Source organism: Fusarium verticillioides, chromosome 1, assembly GCF_000149555.1.
Source record: "Fusarium verticillioides 7600 chromosome 1, whole genome shotgun sequence".
In the NCBI taxonomy this organism is placed as follows: Eukaryota; Fungi; Ascomycota; class Sordariomycetes; order Hypocreales; family Nectriaceae; genus Fusarium; species Fusarium verticillioides.
The window spans coordinates 3,927,735-3,937,299 of record NC_031675.1 but is presented as its reverse complement, the minus strand read 5'-3'; the positions used below and the strand labels follow the sequence as shown (position 1 = coordinate 3,937,299).

At 48.9% G+C, this 9,565-nt stretch overlaps 4 protein-coding genes across 4 annotated transcripts; 1 reads left to right on the top strand and 3 right to left on the bottom strand.

Moving 5' to 3' along the window:
- The first annotated feature begins 9 nt into the window (after positions 1–9).
- FVEG_00775 (hypothetical protein) lies at positions 10–737 on the top strand. Its single transcript, XM_018887370.1, has 3 exons — positions 10–206; positions 267–329; positions 384–737. The coding sequence occupies exons 1-3, from the start codon at positions 111–113 to the stop codon at positions 537–539; spliced, it is 315 nt and encodes a 104-aa protein (XP_018743120.1). The 5' UTR covers positions 10–110; the 3' UTR covers positions 540–737.
- Positions 738–1,596: 859 nt separating this feature from the next.
- On the bottom strand, positions 1,597–2,702 carry FVEG_14728 (hypothetical protein; the record flags this gene model as incomplete). Its single annotated transcript, XM_018903699.1, has 3 exons — positions 1,597–2,247; positions 2,311–2,477; positions 2,531–2,702. 3 exons carry the CDS (start codon positions 2,700–2,702, stop codon positions 1,597–1,599), a joined length of 990 nt encoding a protein of 329 aa, XP_018743121.1.
- Positions 2,703–2,723: 21 nt separating this feature from the next.
- On the bottom strand, positions 2,724–5,198 carry FVEG_14729 (hypothetical protein; the record flags this gene model as incomplete). Its single annotated transcript, XM_018903700.1, has 7 exons — positions 2,724–3,238; positions 3,290–3,714; positions 3,774–4,134; positions 4,189–4,785; positions 4,843–4,890; positions 4,961–5,026; positions 5,090–5,198. 7 exons carry the CDS (start codon positions 5,196–5,198, stop codon positions 2,724–2,726), a joined length of 2,121 nt encoding a protein of 706 aa, XP_018743122.1.
- A 587-nt stretch (positions 5,199–5,785) lies between these two features.
- Positions 5,786–9,532, bottom strand: FVEG_14730 (replication factor C subunit 1). The gene is made up of 5 exons (XM_018903701.1): positions 9,259–9,532; positions 9,154–9,205; positions 9,058–9,102; positions 6,380–9,004; positions 5,786–6,328 (listed from the first exon to the last, which is right to left on the bottom strand). The coding sequence occupies exons 1-5, from the start codon at positions 9,356–9,358 to the stop codon at positions 6,007–6,009; spliced, it is 3,144 nt and encodes a 1,047-aa protein (XP_018743123.1). The 5' UTR covers positions 9,359–9,532; the 3' UTR covers positions 5,786–6,006.
- Between the last annotated feature and the right edge of the window lie 33 nt (positions 9,533–9,565).

Here is a 9,565-nt window from a genome sequence, read left to right as displayed (position 1 = left end):
CCAAAGTAAACAACCCCGCCAAAACTTCCTCACACTAGGGTCAACGCGTTGAAACCAACGACAACCTTCCATTCCACGGCCTCGAAAGCACGCACAGAAACACATTCGTTATGGCCTCCCACTCAAGATCAGCATCCGCGATGGGCGGTCACGAGAAGACGTACTTTGAGCAGCAGCGCGAGGCTCTGATTGGCGAGATCGCAATGGCACGTCATGTCTCCGCATAGTCAATAGGTTAGCGTTTATGTTAACATTATGCTGTCCAGAGCTTTGAGCACGTCTTGGCCAACATCAACAAGTTGAACCGATCTCTCGAGGCAGTCACCGCTGTATGGACAACATTCCCTTTCAAGATTGCCAAGCTAATTGAGATTGTTGCACAGGTCGGCAACGAATTCTCCTCGGTCGAGGCACTATGGTCGCAGTTCGAGAACGTCATGGACAAAGATGGCAAGGCTGAAGGCGAGACGGAACAGGCTGACCAGACGGAGCTCAATGAAGAAGAAGGTGATACTACAGTGAAGCACGAGGGGGCGTGATGGGGGCTTTGGAAGGCCGTTTATGATACCCTGCGGATAACGAATTAATGACCCAGTAATACAAGATCTCAAGAAATAATCACGAAGGATTGTTGGTGATGGTATCACTGAGCATGGTGATTTGACATCAAGAAACTTTGGCACACGTCACTTACGCCAGGAGCAATATCTCCGTCGAATCAATTTCCATTGTCTGTCTGATCTTAATCTGTCTGGTTCTGGTATCTACTCTGCCCCAAGACATCCTGTCAAACCCAGAGTCTAACAATCTGTACCAGAGCCGGCTTAACTATGTTGATCTCGCTTCTTCAGCTCAGGGCGGCAATCATTGACCGACAGTCAGACAGTTCCCAAAAAGAAAATAAACAAATCAAACAAGCAATCCTCGTCTTCGTCCTTTCATCGGCACTCGGTATCTAGTAGGACTATTCTGAGGGTTTCGGGCGCTTAATGACCTCTCGTGTCAACATCGTAGACCGTATAAGCAAAGCTTCACGTAGTAGTAATTGGTAGGTATTGTCTCGACTCTTTGCAAATGGCTGCAGTGTTTGGTCCATCTCGCCGTAGGTCAGTCTCGTGGACAAACATCGCAAAGGGCAAAGCAAGTATAAAAGCAAACAAAAGGCAAAACCAATAGCGCGCGCTCATTGCTGCGTCAAGTCGTGTTTAGGCGTATGCCCATTATGGGTATCATAGTATGTATCATCATGATCGTTAGTCTTGCACTTCATGACGAATGCAATAGGTAAAGGAGGAAATAACTGGGTATCTGTGGGCGCTATATAGCTGCACCAAGTCGTTTATGAAGTAGGGGTGTTAGATGTTGGTTCCAACGTAGAGCTGACTGTTTAGATATCGTGTGGCTCTCGGAGATGTTGTGATGTGTAAGGTAAGGTGAGCAAGTAGTTTTGAGAGTTTCTCAGCTAAACAGGGGGTTATTCCTGTCAGATGTGCTTTGCAGTTCTCTCTGTAGTATATCTTTTTTTTGTTCATATTTTTTCATATTTTCTTCTGTTTTTTTTATGCCTCGCCGTCTCACATATCTGTTGATGAGAGATCAAAAGAACTCATCAACGGCCATGTCGACATGGTTACCGGCGATTTCTTGATAATCGCGGCCATAGCGAGCAGCCACCACGGACTCGGGACTCTCGATATCCGCAGACTCGAAGTTCTCATACTTGAGGTAGGTGATCTGTTCTTCCCGCTGCGTTCTTCGGATGAGCTCGATGGCTTGTTGTAGGTTGTCAGTGGGCTCATGGCCACATTCTTTGGCACGATGGAGGATTTGTTCCCTCATGGTCTCGTAGACCTCGTCCAAGTACTCGCACATCTGAAAAGCGGCGGTCGCCTCGCGATTGATTTTGACCGCAAGGCGCCGGCCCTCGATAATATTTCTCTCCACAGCTTGGTAGATCTTAAGACGTCGGCGGCTAGCAGCCTCCGCGCTCTCTTGTTCTTGTTCCTCGGGCCTTTGCTGCTGGTTGTGTTTGTGTATGGAGGCTACTGCATCCGCTCGATCCCACTCAGCGAAGATGACTTCGTTTCGGGACACAGCCGGCTGCACTTGAGCAGTGTATTTTTCCTTTGCCAGGGAATCTATGTAAATAGATTTCTTGAGAAGATCGCATTCGGCGAAAAACTCCTGTGGCTGGCAACCCTGGATGACGGGCGCATCTGGGTGCGCGAGAGCAGCTTCAATCTCAGCCTGGAGTTTCATATTAGCATCAAAGGCTGAAAGACAGAAAGACAGAAAGGTATATGTGCTTACTCGACTCGGCTTGTAATCCAAGGCAGACAATTCTCCATCACTACCTGCAGTTGAAAGAGCTTGTTGGAACCGCTGTTCTGCTTTGCTGTCACGAAACATCTTGCCGATCGAGGTCAACTCGTTAATTCCATCTCGCCAAGTAGCCACAGCTTTAGGATCTCGGGCAGCTATGCAACCTAGTAAGTACCTATACGAGGCAGAGAAGCATGTGTCAACTTACCAATCAATCGCTCGGGGCTTTCGTTCCGGACGTTCTCAAGGGTTGTGAAAAACCCGCCAAGTCTCTCTATGCTGAGCTCCTTGATCAAAGCCTCCGTGACTGGCTGTCCCGGAGTAAAGCCCTCTGGGAGTTCTTCTTCGTCCTCCTCAAATACTAGTACGTCGGTGCCCATGTCATCCGTGGCGGCGTAATACTAGTCACCGTCCACTGAATTCTGATAGTAAAGTCCCTCAGGGATGAATCGGTCTGAGCTTCTTGCTCTTGTCAAGATCAACTCGGTTTGGTCGCTGGCATCGTCGCCCTGCCCGGCATTTGGTTCTGGGGTCTTTTGCCCCTTGCATCCAAGATTGGTGTTGGGATCCTCGATGCTCGGAATGACCTGAGAGTGGTTCGTCACGGCGATCCAAGATTCATTGGAAGCGACCCTATTGGGCGGGAGCTCAAGGTCTTCTGTCACCTCACGCAGCAATCGCTGTTCGTCTGCGGCGATTGAGCTCGTTTCATCCATGCTTGGTTCAAGCAGCCCAATGCTACGAATCCGATCAACAACTGCAAGAGAACTTCGGTGACGGGCATATGCCTGCAATTGACAGTCAGAAGTCTGATCTTGGTTATGTCCCGGCCAGTACCACAGCAATATTACCTGTTCAACAGTCTCGACCTCTGTAGGGTCACCTCCGTGCTGCCAGGTTTGCGGCGGATGAACATCTAGTAGCTGTTAGTTTGTGCGAGAGGAAGACTTGTCTTTTGGAAACTTACCGTTCGTTGTGTCGCGCTCGACTGTTTCTCGCGGAGCTTGATTCTGGTCAGCGATACTGCGAGTAGCTTGGTTCATGGTTCGGTCAGATCGGGTCTGGATTTCTACAAGTTGCGCCTGCTTGTTCTCCATGTGAACTTCCATGGCAACCAGAGCGTCTTGGCTAGTGGACTCATTTTGCACTCGTTGGTTGTCAGAATATGAGACTGGGGTCATTGCAGGCCGAGGGGGGAGATTTTGATCCATCGAAATATCAAACTTTGACGGAAACGAATGGAGGCTTAGAGTCTTTGAGGACACAGGGGTCTCGTGAGCCAATTCCTGCGTGGCAGGATTGAGGTCGCCAGAGAACTCTCGAATAAGCTGGCCCATTTCATTTTTCCCAGCTGGAAGTTTCCAATCGAGGCCCTTGAATATTCTGTCCTGCCTGTAAGACTGTTGTCAGTGTTCTCGATCACATCAAATATATCTGTAAAGAATACTTACTCGACAATTTGATTGGTAGGCTGCGCATCACTCTGGCCGAGATTCTGCGAGGAGGATTGGGAATTGCTCTTGGTGGAAGACTCAGACTTTGTCTTTCCAACCAGCAATGCTTTCCATCGAGCTGGCAATCCGCTCTTGTCCTTCAGCTCTCTGTTTCCGTCACTCTTGGGTTTTGTCTCTACATCAGACTTGTCGCTGCCCATAAGCATACTCAAGACAGATCTCAATGACAACTTTGGCGACGATTTACTCGTGAGATCGTTGTTGTTTGGGTGTGCCTGCCCAGGGTTCTCGTTCTGTAGAACATTGTTCTCCTGTCGACCAGTTTTGTCCTGGTGAGCTGTTTCCTGCTGAGCATTCTCTACCGGTCGAACATCCTTTTCCTATTCAGTGACGCGGTTCCGTAGATCAATACGCTCTAGCTCGGTCGCCTCTATCTGTCGAGTAATGTCTTTCTGTAGATCAACAAAGTATTCTCTTTGAGATTTAAGAAGCTCGTAACGTGCCAATGAGGCACCATGGCCATCTGATGTGTTGTCGCTTTCGTCTTGAGAAGGGCATTCGTCTTCGGTGGCACTTGAGTTCCTACTGCTGAGATGCGTGGATGGGTTGGATGTACAGTTTCGTCCGCCGATCGCAATGCTTTCATCGTTGATAGCGGCATCATGAGCGTCCCCTTCAGAGATGCCCTGAAGGTTAGCTTGTTGGAGTATAGTTGTACATGTTGTCGTAACAGACACGTCGTCACCGTTAGTTTGATAGGTAGCAGAGCATTGAGGGCTCTGGCCGACAGACTTTCGGGATGAAGTGCTGACAGATACGAGATTGGCCTGTGTCTCGCTGCTTTCTCCGACTTCAGTGATGGGATCGAGCTGATGTGGGACATGGATGTCACTAGGAGCGGACTTTGCCCGCTTATGAAGCTTGTTTCCTGACTTTGTGTCGAACAGTTTTGCCCAGGATAGTTTGTTGTTCTTTCGTTCTGCGTCAGTTTCGTTTGCGTTGCGTAGTTCTGGAAGAGCAAAGGTCAGTTCAGGCAAATAGGTAAACAAAGTATTCAGTTCCATACCATCGACGCCCGCCTCGGACCGTTTCTTTCCATTTGCAGAGAATACATCTTGAAATGCCAGTCAGTATATGGTTCCGTATATCCCTGATATTTTTCGGCGGATGGATGCGAAACTCACTTTTCAGCTCCGCTTTACTCTTCTTGACAAAGTCACGGAATTTGACTTCTTGCGGCGAAGAAGCTCCTAATATAGTATCGGTATGATGCTCTCAGCATGACAGAAGATAGCACATTGGTATCGACTCACTGGTAGAAGTACGAACGTAGATGCCATCGTCATATCGGTGTTTCGCTAGGAAGCTTGCGATCCATTTGCTGCCCCCAAGAGCAGCAGGGTAGGATGCAGAGCCCTGCATCGTGAAGGATGTATCGGGAAAATGCACTGTATAAAGATGATGAGAGCAAGGATGGTAGGATGAAGAGACTTGGTCACTGTGGTGACATGAAGTCTTGATGTTAGGATGTTGAGATGATGTTACGGTATTGAGTGAAGGTGAAGAAGTTGAGTGTGATGGAGAGAAGAGAAGGAAGAAAACAGACAGAGGAAACAGAAGGTATATACAATAACGGGGCTGGAAGCGCTTGTTTTGATGGAATGAGCATGAATCATTCTAGCTACCACTGTTATTGTCCCTGGCAGCCGGCAGCAACTGGCAAGTAAAGTGGGAATAGGATCATGGGCGGTTCGCACTGGCAGCTGGCAGCTTCAGTGCCAGTGGCCATAGGGCCGATCTTCCTACAGAATGTCCTGTATTCACATATACATGCAGCTCCATGGTCCGGTCCATTTGCAGACAACAGATGCTATACAAGCACTAGAGATTTTCGGTTGATCATGCGACAATGCCTATCTACAACGAACAGTGTTGCTTGGGACAATGCATCTGGCAATAACTTCGCTTACACAAGTTCTGGAGACTTCAGGGTCTTTCAAAAACCAAGGTATGGCTACTATTTATCGAAGTATCTGAATCTCATTTCTTAAGTTATTACTAGAAATCTATAATACAACGAGGGCTGGCTCGTTACCTTTGACTCCGTTTTCCCCATCTCGCCTCCATACTAAACACTAACTGAACGTGATATGCCTCTAGCTTACTTACAATGAACCACAACCGAGTATTATCTGTTACATTTAATGCCATGCCATAACTCGGCCGTCATTTACTTCTTCCCCTTAGCCTTGGCACCAGTAGCCTTGGCCTTGGTTCGACCTCGCTTAGGTTTATCCTCGTCCTCTTCTTCGTCGTCGCCAGCAGCCTTGGCCGCCTTCTTGGTGACCTTCTTGGCTTTCGGTTTTTTTATATACTTGTCCTTCTTGAAATCGATTTCGTCATCTTCTTCGTCGACCTCAGGTGCCTCGACTGCCTCGACATCATCATCTTCGACAGCTTCCTCAAGATCAGGAACCTCCTTGGGCTGAGCCTTGGGAGCGACGACATTGCTGGCCTTCATGAAGGGAACTGGGTGGCTCATTGCGTTGTATCTAGAGAGCTCGTTAGTTGCATATCGGAGCATGGGTAAATGGTCAACCTACGTTCGGGTGAAAGCAGCTTTGGTCTTGGTCTCAATCTTGACGTGTTCCTCGTCCATCGGTCCGACACCGAGTTCCTGAACAGCATCGAAATCTTCACGAGTCAAGTAGTAACTGTCCATCAAATCAATGACCTCTGACACTGCCTCGTTGCCCTGCTTCTGTAGACGATCTACAAGCTGCGTCCAAAGAACAGGGAGGTACTGCTGGCGAATCTCGTTATGATCGCCAGAAGATTTGAGGCGCATGTGAGAGTGAACTTCTCGAATCGACCTACCCAATCTTCCGTACTTGCTGTTGTTGCCCAACCACGACGTGAAGTTGGAGCCCATGAGCTGGCCTGCTATAAAACTGGCGGGGCGGACCGTACTAAACACAGCATGTGTGGGCATCAGGCTCCAATGTTGCTGAGGTCCGTGGATCATACGATCGACAAGGTCTCCGTCGCTGATGCTCTCTGCTGCATTATCGAACAGTTCGAGAGCTTTGAGCTTGAGCTCGCGTTGGTTATATCCCTTTCCATTTAACGCCATAGGTTTTGTTCGGAGATAGTTCTCTTGTATCATGAGATAGCTGAACTCGTGGTCGTTGAAATAGAGCTCAATCTTATCATTAAGTGTTGACTTGCTTGCGGGGGTGAACAATCCACCTGCCAGCATCTTTTGGCAGATATCCCACGGCTTAAGGATGACGTGCTTTTCCCAAGCCTTAGACATGGCTTTGCTTTGGTCGAAGTCCATACTTGTCTGGTCTAATTTTGCCGTGGAAATCATATTGATGATCTGTCGAATATCCTTGTTGCTTCCCTCGATAAGAGCATCTACCACAGAAGCAGGAAGCTTGAGCCCTTCTCTGTGGCAAATCGTCATGACGCGAGATCGAACTTGATCCACAGTTGGGCGATTGAATCGGATGTCGAAAGCTGCATGGTCGAAAGGCTTCATCTTGGGCAGTCTTCGCTCATTACAGATGAGTATCAGGGGAACCTGTGTTTTTTTGCAGAACTTTGCCAAAGCACCGACACCGCCTCGATCGCCCGCAGACATACCGTCAACCTCATCCATGATGAGAACAATCTTCTTCTTGGTTGCATCCACATCTTTGCCGTCGCCAGCAAAGTAACCGAGAAGCGACGTGTTGTTCATGACATCACTCACTCCGTTTTCGACGAGCTTCTTGCTTCGAGTATCGCTTGCATTGCTCTCCAAAACGTCATATCCCTCCAGCTTCGCAGCTAGGTGAGCAGCGGTTGTCTTGCCGATTCCAGGGGGTCCAGAGATGATGATGGCGCGCTCGCCGCCCATCCCGTCAGCACCCCTTCTTTGAAAGTTGTATTTCTTGTGTTTTGGCCAGTTTCTGAGCCAGTTCTGGATCTTTTCGACTTGAGCCTTATTGCCACAAATATGGCCAAGCTGTGTGGGTGCATACTTTGAAGTCAGTAATTGAACGGGGGGTGCCGTAGCAGCCTTCACAGGAGGCCCTCCAGCGGCAGCCGCTTTTTTGGCGGCCTTCGCAGCCTCTGCCTTTCGAACCTTCTCTTCGGCCTCCATCTCTGCAACCTGTTTCTTGACTTTGTCTTCTTCGGCCTTTTTCTTCTCCTGGGCCTTCTGGGCTCCTTTGCCGCCACCTCCAAATGCAGGAAGTTTGCGGATCAGTTCGAAAAGTCCGTTCTCGTCAATTGTCTTGATGCCGATAGACTTGATCTTTGCCAGCTTACTTGGCCCGGCGTCTTCTCCCAAAACCACAAAACTTGTCTTGCTGCTCGGCTGACCGACGACTTTACCACCATACCTCTTGACAAGAGCTTGCCCCTCATCACGACTAATGGTCTGTAAAACACCCGTGAAGACAAAACTAAGGCCAGTCAAGCATTCATCCGCGCCTTCGGGGAGGTCAGCTGCACCGGCAGCTGGCTGAGCAGATGCATTACCGCCTCCGAATGCGTTCTTTCGCCAATCGAACTTGGCATTGTCATCTTTGGGTGGTGGTGTAGGGGCACGAACGGTAGTAATGTTATCGAGAATATCCTTGATCTCTTCATCTTCAGGGTCATCATTCTTCTTTCTTGGAGCTCGAGGTTTGGCTGCAGCTTTGGGTTTAGTTGTAGCCGCTTTCTTGCGTGGGGCCTCTTCTTCTGACTCTTCTGAGTCTTCTGATAAAGCCTTTCGCTTTCTGCCTTTTGCTGTAGGTTTGGCTTGTTCTTCCTTCTCTTCCTTCTTGACGGCGGATGAGCAGCCTCGAGTCGCTATTCGCTTTGGCTTAGGAAGTTCCTCGTCCTCGGATTCGTCCTCCTCGTAGTCGTCGTTCTTGCGCTTACTTCCACCCTTGGCATCAGCTGCAAAAATATCTTCGTCGTCATCGTCCCCATCATCCATGTAAGCATCAGAATCCTGATCGGCATTGTGGCGTGAGTAAGAGGTTGTTGATTTTCGTGTGGCAGAAGCTTTATCATTCTTCGCTATTGCTGCGGGCTTCGAAGCAGTAGGCTTTCCTCGGGGACTTGATCGAACGGGAATATCAGGCTTTGCAGCAGGCTTTTTGGGTGTTGCTGAGTTTGTAGGCTTGCTGTTCTTTGTGGCAGCGAAGTAATCATTAGCAGAAATAGCCACGCCCTTAGTTTCCTCCTCCCTGTAAAAGGTCAATTAGAAGGCAATTGGCAAGACAGAAGTCAAAACACAAACTTGGCTTTTCTCTTTGGGGCGGGTTTAGTGGTAGGCTTTTGCACTCTGCTTGGGATCAGCTTGGTAGAAGTAACCAGTGGAGGGAAACCAACTCACTCTACTGCTTCATCTTCGTCATCGTCGCTATCTTCGACGACCTTTCTTCCCTCTGAACTTATGTTAGTACAAGTATAGGTCCGAGAGTAGCATTGTTTGGCTTACTTGTACGCTTGCTCTTGGCCAGCTCCTCAGCTTTTCGTGGAGTAGGTTTTGGAGCGCCACCACCCTTGGGTCCAAAGAAAGACCGGATATCGGAAGGCATTTTGGCAATCTCGCCTTGTTTTTTCTCTTCTTCTTGTTTTACTGGCGATTGAAAAACTGCATCGACCTTTCTAATGGCATGCGCCAATGTTGCCTGGGTGAGGGATGGTAACGTGAATCCCAGGCAATCAAGGAGCAACCTAGAAGTCCGAGTCTAGTGACGTGCACGGTAGCTCCTATCAAACGCGAAGCTGACGCGAGGTCCGTG